At 43.5% G+C, this 17,104-nt stretch overlaps 1 protein-coding gene, 1 long non-coding RNA gene and 1 other non-coding gene across 3 annotated transcripts; 1 reads left to right on the plus strand and 2 right to left on the minus strand.

Moving 5' to 3' along the window:
- Nucleotides 1-359: 359 nt before the first annotated feature.
- LOC145879578 (uncharacterized) lies at nt 360-8,044 on the minus strand. Its single transcript, XR_014392428.1, has 2 exons — nt 7,797-8,044; nt 360-3,587 (listed from the first exon to the last, which is right to left on the minus strand). It is a non-coding gene; the product is annotated as an uncharacterized LOC145879578 (long non-coding RNA).
- A 3,721-nt stretch (nt 8,045-11,765) lies between these two features.
- LOC106574865 (INO80 complex subunit C) lies at nt 11,766-16,411 on the plus strand. Its single transcript, XM_014150986.3, has 5 exons — nt 11,766-12,061; nt 13,058-13,174; nt 13,288-13,399; nt 13,613-13,680; nt 13,892-16,411. Exons 1-5 carry the CDS (start codon nt 11,843-11,845, stop codon nt 14,021-14,023), a joined length of 648 nt encoding a protein of 215 aa, XP_014006461.1. The 5' UTR covers nt 11,766-11,842; the 3' UTR covers nt 14,024-16,411.
- trnat-ugu (transfer RNA threonine (anticodon UGU)) lies at nt 15,150-15,222 on the minus strand. The gene has a single exon. It is a non-coding gene; the product is annotated as a tRNA-Thr (tRNA).
- Nucleotides 16,412-17,104: the final 693 nt, after the last annotated feature.

Genomic DNA, 17,104 nt, shown 5'->3' on the forward strand with positions numbered 1-17,104 from the left:
AACCACAGCCCTGACTCTGTTCTTTACCGTGTACAGTACCACGGTCCTTAGTAAACACCATCATTATACAGTAGTAACCACAGCCCTGACTCTGTTCTTTACCGTGTTGGCACATTAACCCCAGGTACCTGTTAGGTACAGTAGAAAGGGGATTATTGACATTAGTATTGCCTGAGGAACTCCTCTGCTGCCTGAAGGCAGTGGCAAAGAAGATTAGATAATAACCTCACCGAATGTTTTCAGATGGTCACGAACACTAAGACATATATCATGTCACAGAGGTGGATAGAAACTCTATACCAGGGTAGAATGGGGACAGGCCTTAGTCTCCCTGAGTTACTAATAGGACCATTTGCTTGTGTGTGTGTTCGTGTGTGTGTGTGTGTGTGTGTGTGTGTGTGTGTGTGTGTGTGTGTGTGTGTGTGTGTGTGTGTGTGTGTGTGTGTGTGTGTGTGTGTGTGTGCTGTGTGTGTGTTCTGTGTGTGTGATCTCCTCTTATGCACTCTGGACATGTGTTAGTAGAACCCAACTCGCTAACGATCATCAGGTCGCTAATGGCCTGGTACTCAGGGCTCTACTGTCCCTCCAACCACTCTGACATCAATGCAAATGCAATGGAAAATCACACCAAAACACTATGTGCTTTTAAAACTCAATTTGAAGAAAGAAGTTCAACAACAGGTTGAAACTGAGTGGAAAACATGATCGTTGTGGATGTTGTTTCAAAGCCTAACACAACGAAATGGACAGCGCTTTCTAAGGTGATGATTCATTCAAACCCCTATTTGAATATTAGAGAATTATGCATAGGCCTATATAAAATAAAAACCTGAATTTAAGAAAGGATTGTGCCGTTATACAATGCATAGCCTAGCCGCATATTACAGAAGGCAGAAAAAAAAAATGATTTAAGATATCTATGGTACATAATTTGTCTAGTCTATATTAAACAAATTCAGAGTTAGACTACATTATAGTGAATTTCTATATGATTTTGAATAGCCTAGTAATAGGGCATTTTTTAAATATGTTTTATATAATCAATAGGCTGACACATGACCTTCAGCTACAGAATATCTCACCAACGCATTTCCATCTCCTCCCCTCTCTCCTTCATTCCTTTCTCCAGCACGCGGAGAGGGGCTGTCAACAGTTCAATGAAATATGTTTAGTTGGGAAAACATGTTACTATGATGTTCCCGAACACATTTAACTTGGTTTCCCAAATGAAGCACTGGGTAGCTGCAGGAACAGGGTTGGAGAGCCCATGACATACAGAGTTTGTGCGCAATATCACCTGTTGCGTGGCAAAATAACCGGTGTAGCCTACCCAACATGGGATGAACCTGTAGCCTCCATTTGCTATTGGAGTGCATACAGATGATATATAGTTTTCCTCTTGCCCCTGTTCCTGCCCATTTGATAATGGGCCATTCTAAATCTAAACTAATTTTACATATTAGTAAAGACAAAATTAAATTAAAAATAGTCCGATGGGTGAAATAATTATCACTTGATGAGAGCTGGAGAGAACAGCTAGTGCTGCCTGATGCAAAGAACAGAGCACCACCTTTTGATTTGTAAGACATTCTAAGGTTTGTATCATTCACAACTAAAGTTGCCAAATAACTAGCATATAGGACCTGTTTCAAATGATACATAGTCAACATAGCCACTTCATAGGTGCACTGAATGGGAATTTTTTTTAAATATTTTATTCAGCTAAGTTCAATTATAATGTTCTTACTTTAAAATCATATAATTTAACATAATGGCATGGGACTTATGTAACAGTATAACTTCCGTCCCTCTCCTCGCCCCAACCTGGGCTCGAACCAGGGACCCTCTGCGCACATCAACAACTGACACCCCACGAAGCATCGTTACCCATCGCACCACAAAAGCCGCGGTCCTTGCAGAGCAAGGGGAATAACTACTTAAGGTCGCAGAGCATGTGACGTCACCGATTGAAACGCTATTAGCGCACACCACTGCTAACTAACTAGCCATTTCACATCGGTTACACTTATAAGCATGTCTTGTCTGCTAAATGAACAAGCCTACAGCCTATGGCATGGCGCATAGCCAGATAGGTCAACTCATATTCTGTCCTTCTGTTTCTTTTGACCTGCCTAAAATAAAGAATGGATTTATTGTGTTGTTGTATATTCAATTGATTTATTATACTTTTTAAAATGTAGATGTTCCAAAAGCAGACATCAGCAGCTTGTATATGGGGAGATCATGTGTTTGCTAAATGTGTTTAAATTAATTAACAGTCAGTTACTGTGAGACCGGCAGTCTTTTGCATGGCAATAACCGGCTGACAAGTGGCAAAGGAATGGCATTTTCTCTAATAAACTGTCGTTAAAGGAACAACAATGGAACAAACAGAATAACATGGTGGTTTTCTGTGAATATCCATCTATTTCTACAATAGGCTTCTCCACGGGCATTTCAAATTACACTTGTACTGTATATGCCCTGAAAAGTGGACTGGACCAAGGTTTTTGACTCATGGGATACAGGTGCCCAATGCTTAGCCCAAATGTAATTCCTACTCCCCTCTCAGGAGCTGATGGTTTTTGCATGAGGCAGGAGAGGAGGGAGAACACTACCAGAGAACACTGAGGGTTCTATGGAACATCACCAGCACAGCATACGCCTGACAAGACATGGACTAACACAGTTCATCTTTGTAATGCAAAACCACACAGCTTTAGTGTTAAACTCCAACCGAGGAGTGTATATGTGTGTGTGAAAAAGAGACTAGGGCTTTATTGGAGGAGTGCATTATAGCTCCCCTCTCTCTTTATAATTAAAAATAACCAAACACGTCAACATTGTTTGCCTTCAGACACACTCCCTCTGCCAGGTGGAATAATGAATCTAATTTTCAGTAGGAAACATTTCCCACCAGAGCTGTTTACTCTTAGACAGCTGCCAGCACAGTGTGCTGATTGTCTCTCCACCTCTCACCTAATTTGCCAGACCACCTCTGCCACTCACATTGATAAAACACAATATTCAACACTGGCCTTTTCATGATTCATCTCTGACGAAGGCCGTTAGGCCGATACGTAAGCTTATTAAATATCAGTGATACTATCAAGAGCAGTGTGCGATTTCCTTTATCCTTCATCCTGTTTCAACTGTTGCCATGCACCTGCAATAAGATTGCTCAGATGTGCGAGTGCCTTTTGAATTTTATGATTCATCTGTTGAAATAACACATATGGAATCATGTAGTAATCAAAAAAGTGTTAAACAAATCAAAGTATATTTTATATTGTAGATTCTTCAAATTAGCCACCCTTTGCCTTGATGGCAGCTTTGCACACTCTTGGCATTCTTTCAACCAGCTTCACCTGGAATACTTTTCCCATCAGTCTTGAAGGAGTTCCCAAATATGCTGAGCACTTGTTGGCTGGTTTTCCTTCACTCTGCGGTCCAACTCATCCCAAACCATCTCAATTGGGTTGAGGGTGGGTGGCTGTGGAGGCCAGGTCATCTGATGCAGCCCTCCATCACTCTCCTTCTTGGTTAAATAGCCCTTACCCAGCCTGGAGGTATGTAGGGTCATTGTCCTGTTGAAAAACAAATAATAGTCCCACTAAGGTCAAACCAGATGGGATGGCGTATCACTGCAGAATGCTGTTGTGTGCCTAGCATTCTAAATAAATCACAGACAGTTATTAACCAGCAAAGCACCCCCACACCATCACACCTCCTCCTCCATGCTTCACGGTGGGAACTACACATGTGGAGATCATCCATTCACCTACACTGCGTCTCACAAAGACACGGTGGTTGGAACCAAAAATCTCAAATTTGGACTCCAGACCAAACAACAGATTTCCACCAGTCTTATGTCCATTGCTCATGTTTCTTGGCCCAAGCAAGTCTCTTATTATGATTGGTGTCCTTTAGTAGTGGTTTCTTTGCAGCAATTTAACCCTGAAGGCCTGATTCACGCAGTCTCCTCTGAACAGTTGATGTTGAGATGTGTCTGTTACTTGAACTCTGTGAAGCATTTATTTGGGCTGAAATTTCTGAGGCTGGTAACTCTAATGAACTTATCCTCTGCAACAGAGGTAACTCTGGGTCTTCCTTTCCTGTGCCGGTCCTCACGAGAGCCAGTTTCATCATATCGCTTGATGGTTTTTGCAACTGCACTTGAAGAAACTTTTGAAAGACCGAAATAAATTAAATTGTTCAAATCTGACAAATGTCTTATTACACAATGTTACTTTTGCCCATTGAGATATGTTGTTTTCCTCATTAGTATATCTGCATGATCATTTCTCAATAAGCTGTTTGAAATAAGTTATAGCAATCAAGTGTATTTGTGTTATTTGGGATGTTCTGCTCAAAATACCAACCAACGTCTCCGGAGTACAAACCTTCCTCTCCCGAGTGCGTACTTTCGTCTCCTGAATACAAACCAAGTAAAATGACCTATAAATCTACTTGCTCTCTTGAGAACCTTGAGTCTGTTGGCAGTAGTGAGCGCTCTGAAGTTGATCCAGACCGACCGGGGTGAAGTACCTGCAGCGACAGCTGTGGTACACACTTCCAGCGTTTGCCATGGGAAACCTATCAGAGAGGATTTTGGACTGGTAGGAGTGAGATTTTTTTTTTTAAAGTGGATTCCTGCTTTGTCCCCGACCCGTACGTTGTTTCAGGCTGGGTAAAAGACAAATTGGGAGCGGTTACATTGTGAAAGTTTAGAGAAGTGGAATTGTTTAGATTTTTTGTGCATCCTCCGCCCACAGGCAGCTGGCGCTGCGCGTGTCGGGGTGTCGTGCTTTGCTCTCCAGAGCAGGGCGCTGCTCAAAGGAGTGATCAGTGGGGTAGCGTTGAGTGTAGAGGTGGATCAAATGAAAAATAATATTCCTGGTGTTTGGTGAAACGTAAACCCGGTGGTAATGGCGAGACTGAGAATACCCAGTCTGTCTTGTTGAGCGTTGACATAGAGGTTCTGCCTGATCAGGTTAGGTTATAGTTGTTATTCTGTGAGGTCCTACAGTGGCTTGCGAAAGTATTCACCCCCTTGGCATTTTTCCTATCTTGTGAAAGAAATAAGAAATAAGACAAAAAAAAACCAGAAAACTTGAGTGTGCATAACTATACTTTGTATAGCCACCTTTTGCAGCAATTACAGCTGCAAGTCTCTTGGGGTATGTATCTATTAGCTTGGCACATCTAGCCACTGGGAATTTTGCCCAGCTCCTTCAAGTTGGATGGGTTCCGCTGGTGTACAGAAATCTTTAAGTCATACCACAGATTCTCAATTGGATTGAGGTCTGGGCTTTGACCAGGCCATTCCAATGCATTTAAATGTTTCCCCTTAAATCACTTGAGTGTTGCTTTAGCAGTATGCTTAGGGTCATTTTCCTGCTGGAAGGTGAACCTCCATCCCAGTCTCAAATCTCTGGAAGACTGAAACAGGTTTCCCTCAACAATTTCCCTGTATTTAGCGCCATCCATCATTCCTTCAATTCTGACCAGTTTCCCAGTCCCTGCCAATGAAAAACATCCCCACAGCATGATGCTGCCACCACCATGCTTCACTGTGGGGATGGTGTTCTCGGGGTGATGAGAGGTGTTGGGTTTGCGCCATAGTGTTTTCCTTGATCGCCAAAAAGCTACATTTTAGTCTCATCTGACCAGAGTACCTTCTTCCATATGTTTGGGGAGTCTCCCACATGCCTTTTGGCGAACACCAAACGTGTTTGCTTATTTTTTTTCTTTAAGCAATGCCTTTTTTCTGGCCACTCTTCCGTAAAGCCCAGCTCTGTGGGGGTGTAAAGCTTAAAGTGGTCCTATGAACAGATACTCCAATCTCCGCTGTGGAGCTTTGCTGCTCCTTCAGGGTTATCTTTGGTCTCTTTGTTGCCTCTCTGATTAATGCCCTCCTTGCCTGGTCCGTGAGTTTTGGTGGGCGGCCCTCTCTTGGCAGGTTTGTTGTGGTGCCATATTCTTTCCATTTTTTAATAATGGATTTAATGGTGCTCAGTGGAATGTTCAAAGTTTCACATATTTTTTTATAACCCAACCCTGATCTGTACTTCTCCACAACTTTGTCCCTGACCTGTTTGGAGAGCTCCTTGGTCTTCATGGTACTGCTTGCTTGGTGGTTACCCTTGCTTAGTGGTGTTGCAGACTCTGGGGCCTTTCAGAACAGGTGTATATATACTGAGATCATGTGACAGATCATGTGACACTTAAATTGCATACAGGTGGACCTTATTTAACTAATTATGTGACTTCTGAGGGTAATTGGTTGCACCAGATCTTATTTAGGGACTTCATTGTAAAGGGGGTGAATACATATGCACGCACCACTTTTCCATTTCTTTGAATTTTTTAAACAAGTTATTTTTTTAATTTCACTTCACCCATTTGGACTATTTTGTGTATGTCCATTACATGAAATCCAAATAAAAATCTATTTAAATTACAGGTTGTAATGCATCAAAATAGAAAAAACGCCAAGGGGGATGAATACTTTTGCAAAGGACTGTATGTTCCCATGCATCTGGGGATCCAAAGTGCCCTGTGAGAGAGAGAAGGGTTGAGATTGCCAGAGTTTGAGTTGGGGGGAAGAGCCCAAGGGTGAGTGATTTGACTGGGAGCCCCCCAGTGAGTAGGCCTGAAGAGAGAGATCCAGAGAGGATGAGTTTTAGTAAGGTTGGATTTCTTGCATTTATAGCCATTGTGATCAACTGCTCTACGCTGATGGTGCGGAAATCACAGAAGACAGATGTGGTAGTTGCAGCAGGGATAAATATTAGGGTGTGATAGATTTTAGTGCAGAAGATCTACATGGAGTCTTGAAAGAAGGGGTTCCATCCTCCCAGGCCTGATGTAGGATCGTTTAGTGTGAAAGTAGTGGGATGGGGTGGTGGGTTGTTCTTTGTTGGGGGGATAGTTGGTGCTTTTAAGGTAACTGGGAACTCGAAGGTCAAATCATGACGTCAGTGATCTTCAGGCCGGAAAGTCGGAGCTCTTCAAAGATGCCTGAGTTTCCGACTTGGAATTCTGATTTGGACCATTCAAAACTATTTTTCCCAGGCTGAGATTGTTTTTTCCCCAACTTCCCAGTTGTCTTGAACGAAGTCTGAAGTCGGAGATTTCAGAGTTCCCAATTCACAGTTGTTTTGAATGCAGCAAGTGTATAGGTGCAGGGTTAGATGGTGGTGAAATTTAACAGTTCCCTTTCCTCCATTTTTTGTGGATCAAAATGTGCACTCCAACCTGCAAAATGCAGCAATACGCAACACAGCCTCTAGTCTGCCAGTGGTTCACACAAAAAAAGGAAGAATACTTTTATTTTGAAGACCTCTTGGAAGGTTTGCGGAAATATAAATGGAGTACTTTACCCCTGTGTTAAGGAGATGCTAATAGAGTACCACATTATGAGTCACAATACCCATAAAACCAACAAAACAGGGAAATGGTTCTAATCATTTTTTTCACCATTCATTTTTCCCATAGAAGATTTTAGAAACACAAAATAAGAACTGTGTTTTGTGTATGCTTCGCTGGCATGACGTTTTAATAACCATGCAAATCTCTCTCGGACAAGCTTTTCTCAGTATATTCTCCTGTATTTACCCCCAACAAATGAAATGTTAATTTGCTGATAATGTGGCCATCATAAAGAACTACAAATACCATCAAGATCTGGACGAGACTGCCGAATCGAGGCAAAGGTAAGAATCTCTGGATTAACTATCTAATGTTAGCTAAATGTAGTAATGAGTAAATTGGCTACATTTCTTTAAATGTACCTGTTAGCAAAGGTGACGTCCTAGAGATGACGTGCAGGAGCTTGCAGGGATTTGTAGTCTTGCATGATGTCTACTTTGACGGTGGAGTCAAATATAAATACAGTCCTTATTTTAAGTGTTTCTAAAATCTGGGTGGGCTCTGTAATGGCATATTCAACACGAGGTGTGACTGCGTCCTGGGCTCTACTGAGAGGAGTGCCCCTCGATGAGATCTGTGCTGTGGCCAGCTGGGCTTCCTCTTGCACCTTTGCTAGGTACTATCGGTTAAATGTGGCACCTCCCTCTGCGGTTGATTCAACGGCCCTGGGCATTGCCTCCCCTTCCGGGGACTGTGCCGGGACCCCCCTTCCACATTGACGGCCTATGCGTCTCGGTCCCGCACTGGGATTTCGTCGCTGGCTGGCCAGGTCCCTCTAGCACCAACTAATCTGGTACGGGTATACCAATATATTGGAGTGATCCAATATAGCGAAACATAACGAAGGTTACGTATGTAACCACGGTTATGTGAGCTATATGGATGACTCCAATCCTCTACAGTGCTAGATGCGCCCCAAAAATGATGTAGAGAACGTGTCGCGGCAATGGGGTCTATATATAGGTGCGGACCCCAGCCTTGACACCGCGGAGTGATACCAGATACCAATATATTGAAGTGATCCAATATAGTGAAACATAACAATTGGAACAATTTCCGTGTTTGACCGCTAGGTTTTATGGGTATTATGACACCTCCACATCCGAAAGGTTGGAGCCGTTGAAAGGAGTGATAACTGGGGTAGCATTAAGTGTTTAGAAGGAGCAACTGAAATGGAAGATTCCCGGTGTATGACGCCCGCCGTTTGGTGCGACTTAAGCCGGTGGAGAGCATGGTGAAAGACAGATGACTTTGTCTGTCCTGCTCAGTTTTGATGCAGAGTCTTTACCTGATAAAGTTAGGATGTGTCAGTTATCCTCTGAGACCTTTTGTGCAGAACCCCCTAGTGTTTTTCAGATGTTAAGCTCATGTTGCAGCAGTGTGTAGGAGGGAGATTCCTAGATGTGTGAAGGAGGACATGACACAAAGGAATGTGTAGAAACGGTGAAAAAAGTGGTGTGTGTAAACTTTGGGGGACCCATGGTGCTGGCGATTGGAAATGTCAGGTGAGAGAGGCAGGTTGAAGTTGCCAGGATCAGAGTAGTCAGAGCATAGCCGCGGGAAGTAGGGGTGCTGCAGCACCCCCTGAAAAATCACAATAAAATAACTATTAATAAATACAAAAATAGAGCAGCTGCCAGCCTGTGTACATTTTCTGTCACTTTTAGAAAGCAGAGACAGTGCCATTGGCTATGCCTGTCAGCTGTTTAGGCAGTGCGCCAATTGCTTTGAATTTGACGTTGGCATTTGAACTAGGCCTTGTAAGCCTTGTTGTAATCTGATAGCCAGAGGTTCATTTAATTGGGAATTGGGAGGTGGGGAGCCCTCGTTTTTGGTGACCATTCGAAACCAAAAGCTGTTTTGTTGCTATTTAAAAAATATCAGTTGTGATAGCTGTACGGCTAATTGTTATTTTAATTTATTCACCCAGTAGGCTAGTGCAACCCAGACAGGAAGACCACGTCAGTGACTCAACCCACTCAAGTGACGCACCCCTCCCATGGACGGCATGGAAGAACACCAGTAGGCCAGTGACTCAGCCCCTGTAAAAGGGTTAGAGGCAGAGAATCCCAGTGGAAAGAGGGGAACCGGCAAGGCAGAGACAGCAAGGGCGGTTCGTTGCTCCAGCCTTTCCGTTCACCTTCACACTCCTGGGCCAGACTATACTTAATCATAGGACCTACTGAAGAGATAAGTCTTCAGTAAAGACTTAAAGGTTGAGACTGAGTCTGCGTCTCTCACATTGGTAGGCAGACCATTCCATAAAAATGGAGCTCTATAGGAGAAAGCCCTACCTCCAGCCGTTTGCTTAGAAATTCTAGGGACAATTAGGAGGCCTGCGTCTTGTGACCGTAGCGTACGTGTAGGTATGTACGGCAGGACCAAATTGGAAAGATAGGTAGGAGCAAGCCCATGTAATGCTTTGTAGGTTAGCAGTAAAACCTTGAAATCAGCCCTTGCCTTAACAGGAAGCCAGTGTAGGGAGGCTAGCACTGGAGTAATATGATCAAATTTTTTGGTTCTAGTCAGGATTCTAGCAGCTGTATTTAGCACTAACTATCAGTCTTGCTTGACCATCTTCCTGAATATTCTAACAGATCAATCTTGCTGGCAAAACTTAATGAAATATTACTAAGTTATTTAGCTATAGTGTAGATGTGGGGTTGTTTTTGTTGGATATAATGAACACCCAGATGCTGCGTAGGCCACACAATAATATAAGACGGAGACAAGCTGGCCCGGGGGGAAATGTTTGCGGGCCGCCTCCGTGTTGCCTATGATGTTGCAGTATTAGTATTCTCAGAGTAGTCTTGTTGATACAAAATGTTTCAATATGATCCAAGCCGCCTTGTTCGTTCGTTGACACATTTTAATATTCTCAGAAACACCTTGTTGATGCAAAGCTTCAGTATTCGCAGAATGTTTCCCTTCCCTGGTGAATAATGCAGACAGGCCAATACAAACATTAGCTGGGCGCACACATGATAAGGAACATCTCTGAATGCAGAGCAACACATTTGGTGGGAGCTGTCATTGTACACTGTATGCTCCGTTCCACAAGCATGACTTCATATAGCCTATAGCAGGGGGTCTGCAACCTTTTTCATATGTTACAATTTACAATTGATCCTACAACTTCTAAAGATCTATGTGGTAATTCTGATTTTCATATAAGCGTTGTAGGCTACTCAACTGTTCCCAGAAAATGTCTAAAGTGAATAGCCTAATTCTAGTTGGCTACTGGACAGAGACGCTGTCTATTCAGTCACACCCCACGGAGCTCCACTATGTCGACCTGACCAAGGCGCTGTCCATTCAGCGGTGCTGAATCACAGGCGCCGGCTTAATGTGTAGATTTTTCTTCATTCCTTGGTCGATTTTGTTTGTCTTTATGCGTCCTTGTCGATTGTAGGCCTAAGTAATTCATGCATTTTATTTCAATGCATGTGTAGGATTTATCTGGCATAGTTTGCGTTCGCAGTCAGCTGTTTTATGCTCCGGTTACTTTCACATTGATGTCGGTATTTGAAGTCGGCCTTAGCGTGTTTTATGCATCTATTTCATATTGCACTGTGCCACAAGTAGGCTAAGTCAATGTAGGCTATGGATGATGAGACTGAGTCATAAACCTAATATTGTGGTGATAATGTCTGGGGGACATTTTTGTTTGTTTTAACTGTTCTCCAAATAGCATTTTAGAGTTAAACAATTGTGTAGAAGAAGACTACAGTAAATGAGCTTCAACTGTACGTTCCATTCCTGTACCACAGGAATGGAACCTAAATCACAGAGGATAGATGTTCTGTTGGCAGCTGCAGATAAGTATCTTGGGGGTACTTGATTCACAGGAGGTTGGTGGCACCTTAATTGGGGAGGACGGGCTCGTGGTAATGACTGAAGCGGAATCCGTGGAATGGTATCAAATACTTTAAACACATGGTTTCCAGGTGTTTGATGCCATTCCATTTGCTATGTTCCGGACGTTCTCGCCTCAGCAGCATCCACTGACCTGATTGTACTGCAGAAGAGTTACAAGCTGTTAGTGATAGTGTCCTGTCCTCCCAGGCTGTTGGCCTGGTGTAGGATCAGATGGGGTCCTGTGGTGGTGGTGGTGGTGGTGGTGAGGTTTTAATGGGTGTTGGGTTAGTTGGTAGGGAAATTCTTCACAGCGCAATGAATTAACAATGCAGAATAGTAGGCTGACAAACAGCCAAACAGTAGGTGGCGGCAAAAAAGCACTAGTAGGTTGTAGTCTGCCATAAAACCTTTAAGAAGAAGGCCCTTAGAATTAGTTTTGACCCGGAAGTGATTACCGAGGTACGGAACGCGAAAAATATTTTCAATGACAATAGAACATGTGTTTATGAACATTTTAACAGCTTTTTTTGCGTAAATCATTTACAGAGAAATGGCTTCTCCGAACCATAGCCCGGGTGTAGAAGGGGCCGTCAGGGTAGCGGCTTCGCCAGCAGGTAAAACTCAGACGTTGGTGTTGGTTTCTAGCCTGGCCGGGCTCCGCGGTAAGAAGAGACCTGCTAACACCGCCACCTCTCCTGCTGTACTGGCCAGTGGGAACAACAGCAAGAAGAAGAAATTTCAGCCCATCGCAAACCCGACACAAGCACAGGTAGTTTCCCCGAAGTTAGCTAGTTAGTTAGTTAGCTAGCTAACTAGAAAGCTACTACATACGCAGAGGAATAGACAGACCAATTAAAATGTTGATCTGATTTCGATGATACAGTACCAATCATTTTGTTGGTCCTGGTAAGGGGACCAACAAAAAATACAGTTAAATCAAATTGTATTTGTCACATGCGCCGAATACAACAGGTGTAGACCTTACAGTGAAATGATTACTTACAAGCCCTTAACCAACAATGCTTTAAGAAGTTAAGTAAAAAATTGAAAATAAAGTAACAAATAATTAAACAGCAGCAGTAAAATAACAATATCAAAATAATAAATACATATCAAGTAACAATATACAGGGGGTATCGGTACAGAGTCAATGTGTGGGGGCACCGGTTAGTTGAGGTAATATGTACATGTAGGTAGAGGTAAAGTGACTATGCATAGATAATAAACAGAGAGAGCAGCAGCGTAAAAGAGAGGTCTGGGTAGCCCTTTGATTAGCTGTTCAGGAGTCTTATGGCTTGGGGGTAGAAGCTGTTAAGAAGCCTTTTGGACCTAGACTTGAGGTAGCAGAGAGAACAGTCAATGACTAAGGTGCCCGGTTAAAGCCTCACTTCACCACTTTTTAACCTCGTATTCATCATCTTCAGATCAGTCCCAGTGAAAACTATGATCTGCAGTCAAAAACTCTAATCTCTTTTGTTTTTCTAAACACCAAAGATCACTCAAAAAACTTGAAAAGTAGGGAGATTACATAATGGTTGTAATGCTGGCTGCACTTTGTCCAAACTGGTTGATCTAGCTAGTTATGTAACAGCTGAGCTGTCCCCTGGGCCAAGTTCAGTTGCCAAACAACGTTGCAGATAGAAATGCCATGAATAGAGCCTACGTGATCACTTATTTTCCATGTCAGAGAGGCATGTTGTATAAACATAGCATATTTCTATCTAAACGTTCCAAAACGTTGTATTCTGCTAAACTGACCCTGTAGGTGACTGCAGTGGAGGCGGTGTCTGAGGGAAAGGCAGTGGGTGTGTCTGACGCTGTAGGTCCAGCCACAACGGAACCAGCAGCCAAACCCCTGCCCTTCAAAGACCCGATATTTGTGGTGAGCAGACTGGGGGGGACACTTGTGAAATGATAACTGGTTGATTGAGCATTTTCTGTCTTTCCCTCACTTGTCTTCGCCTCACTCGTCTCTCCCCCCTTTTTACTCTACAGCATTCAGGGATAGGGGGAGCTGCAGCAGGAAAAAAGAACCGGACCTGGAAAAACCTGAAACAGATCCTGGCAGTGGAACGGACTCTACCCTGGAAGATCAATGACCCCAATTGTGAGTGGGTCTGACTTTGTGTGTGAAAGATGTTTTGGGTCAATGTTTCTGCTTTGAAAGATGTTTCCAGTGAAAATGAATACACATTTTGGGGATTTTAACAGAAGGCCGTGTAACAATAAGCTGCTTCTCTGCGCAGTGTTACACCTGACCTGATTCTTTCTGAGCTTTCTCTGATTGCCTGAGTTTGACCTTTGAGCCTGCTGTGTTCAGACTACAGCATCGATGCCCCTCCCTCCCTGAAGCCAGCCAAGAAATACTCAGACATCTCTGGACTCCCTGTGAGTAACTCTCTCTCTCTCTCCCCACACACACACACACACACACACACACACACACACACACACACATACACATACACACACACAGTCTTCACACACACACAGTCTTCACACATGTTTATAGACACCCTATGAGCTGTTGTCATTTTGTATGTGTCAGGTGAACTACACACACACTCACTCTGCATTATGCTATGTGTCCATGTGTCAGGCGAACTACACTGACCCCCAGACCAAGCTGAGGTTCACGTCATCTGAGGAGTTCTCCTTCCTGCGCCTGCTCCCCACTGACGCCGTCACCGGTTACCTGGCGCTACGCAAGGCCACCTGCATTGTACCCTGACCGCAAGGCCTGCTGGGAGATGGGAGTTCAGCCTGTGGCTGTCCTGGCCTGGGAGGGACATTGACCATTAGGGGGAACAATGTCTAGGAGGTGTCTGAGACTCTCTGGGAGAGGGACCAACAGGGACTGTCACAGAGAGAGGGACCCAATGGACACCTTGGGCCCCCTTTCGACAACAAGGGAAGCGCCTCTAGTGTCGAGACTATCACTCCCAATCTGGCTGATGTCATGATGGGGATGTCTACACAGACCTTTTGAGCTGGCTACTGTCTACACAGACCTTTTGAGCTAGCTACTGTCTACACAGACCTTTTGAGCTGGCTACTGTCTACACAGACCTTTTGAGCTAGCTACTGTCTACACAGACCTTTTGAGCTGGCTACTGTCTACACAGACCTTTTGAGCTGGCTACTGTCTACACAGACCTTTTGAGCTGGCTACTGTCTACACAGACCTTTTGAGCTGGCTACTGTCTACACAGACCTTTTGAGCTGGCTACTGTCTACACAGACCTTTTGAGCTGGCTACTGTCTACACAGAGCTTTAGAGCTGGCTACTGTCTACACAGACCTTTTGAGCTGGCTACTGTCTACACAGAGCTTTTGAGCTGGCTACTGTCTACACAGACCTGAGTTGGCTACAGGAAAAACAATCAAGTGAATAACTTGACCTTCCTATGATGATTGCTCCTTGATCTGTCTGAAATCATATTTCTGTTTGTCATGTTGCTGTATGATGATAGTGTTGCTACTTGTTTTATCTGCCCTCTGTAAGATAACACCGCAACACTCAACATATTGTTACCTGTTTTTAATTTATTTAAAAAACAAAATACTTATCATCCTTACTGAACAAACTAGTTGTGCCACATTCTGTAATCACTCTGTACTACCACCTGCTGTAAGGAGATTTGACAGCTTTAAAAGATGACTTTCTCTTTAGGATGCAGTTCTTTTTTGTCTTGGGAGCAAGATGGGGAGATGAGGTAGAGAAGAGACTTCCTAACGTATTTTCTGGGGCTGGGCTAGCTGGCTAACTGTAGAGAGCAACAGTCCAATGGCTGCTGCTGTGTGTCAACAGGTGCTACCGGCCTCAGGGTCACAAATCAGCGTGGCCAAAATATGTCAGGCCCCAGCGAGAATTGAACTCGCGACCCCTGGTTTACAAGACCAGTGCTCTAACCACTGAGCTATGGAGCCTTACTTGTATAGCAACTCAGAGACTAGGCTATTTAATACCACACCCCTACTGGCTACAATGCAGATGCCACACTTCAGTAATATGTCAGACTCCTTGTATAAACACAAGTAACGATAGCTGCCGGTATCATCCCACAAAGCTTTCAGAACAGCGATTGTAAATGATATCAAGTGAGTACCACATTGAGATATACTAAGACCCAAGACAGGGTTTAGGCTCATCAATGAGTTTGGCAGAAAGAAGATTACACCGAGCTACCCAGAGAGACAAGATTATGCTTGTACTGGATCTCTGCTTGTGTCTTTCTGTGTAGATCTGTTATCGTTCAGTCTAGTTTGAACTGTGAACTGTGTTTGACCATTCACAGAAAGCTTTGAGGATGAAATTATTGACTGGGCCAGGAAAAACAAACAAGATTTCAAAGGGTTTATCAAAAAGCCAATAGAAGAAGACTGGATTTATCCTGACTTCTAAGTTCTAAATAGAAAAATACAGTAGATGTGACAGTGCCTCCTGGTGGTATAAAGTGGTTAAAACAGGATTATAAACTGGTTCAAGTCCTGAATGCTGATTGACTGACAGCCATGTTATATCAGACCATATACCACTGGTATGATAAAACATGTATTTTCACTGCTCGAGTTACTTTGGTAACCAGTTTATAATAGCAATAAGGCACCTTGGTGGTTGTGGGATATGGCCAATATACCACGGCTAAGGGCTGTATCCAGGCACTCTGCGTTGTCGCGCATAAGAACAGCTCTTAGCCGTGGTATATTGGCCATATGCCACACCTCCTTGTGCCTTATTGCTTAAATATAGTGCTTAGTTCACCAGAGGAGTCCTCTACTCTCCTGGGGCCTCATTTACAAACGTTGCTAGGCACAAAAAGCGTACGTCACTTTCTAAGCAAACTTTGGGATTCATAAAAAACTAATTTGACAGGAGAATGTGCGGTCCTCCATGGACACTTTGGCCCATATGTACGCACATAAACTGGAGAAAGGAGAAACTGTATGGCCCATATGTACGCACATAAACTGGAGAAAGGAGAAACTGTATGGCCCATATGTACGCACATAAACTGGAGAAAGGAGAAACTGCGACTCCGATGGCAGAAGGATGAAACTCGAGAACCGCTTTGAAATTGATACCATTGTGTAAAATAAATCAAAATATTACCTCTCACGTATGATATAAAGAGTTCCCTGGAGTTCACACACACACACACACACACACACACAAAAAAAAAACACGATGTATGATAAATACAAACGGAGATATGTTTTTGCAAAAGAACCCCTCATGTTGTCCAGTTTAATTGGGAATCAGATTTAATTGGATCTGTAATTATTAAACAATACATGCATGTTATGAAATGTATTCTAATAAATACTAAGGTGAACAGGAGGACAAATTATGTTATAACTGATTTACGACGTTTACGATGCAATAGCCGGGCAGATACGAGTGCACCGTTTCATATATTATCACATGTTCGTTGCGCGGAACTGTCAATGTGATAATGGCCCTGTCATTGTCAATCAGGGTAATTACCACGCCTGAAGGTGTTACGCAATTGGGTAGCTTTGACTATCAAATGGGTGGGTATTAAAACTCATGCAATTACAATGCGTAATGACGCACAAAAGCTGCTTTGGCACTGTTGGGAGATGTGGCGAATGGAAGAATTCAGAGAGCGCGACTTTTCAGAGACCAGCAAGATTTACTGGCCAATGATGAGGAGTGCTTTATGAGCCGGTTAGGATTGCCGAGAGCTGTTCTCTTGGATCTCTGTGCTGTAGTGGGCCCAGCTTTACAGAGAAGCACCCGCAGAAACAAAGCCGTGCCTGCACTTCAACTCCTTGGCAACCTCGTTGA

This window comes from Salmo salar, chromosome 05 (assembly GCF_965601325.2).
Source record: "Salmo salar chromosome 05, fSalSal1, whole genome shotgun sequence".
Taxonomy (NCBI): Eukaryota; Metazoa; Chordata; class Actinopteri; order Salmoniformes; family Salmonidae; genus Salmo; species Salmo salar.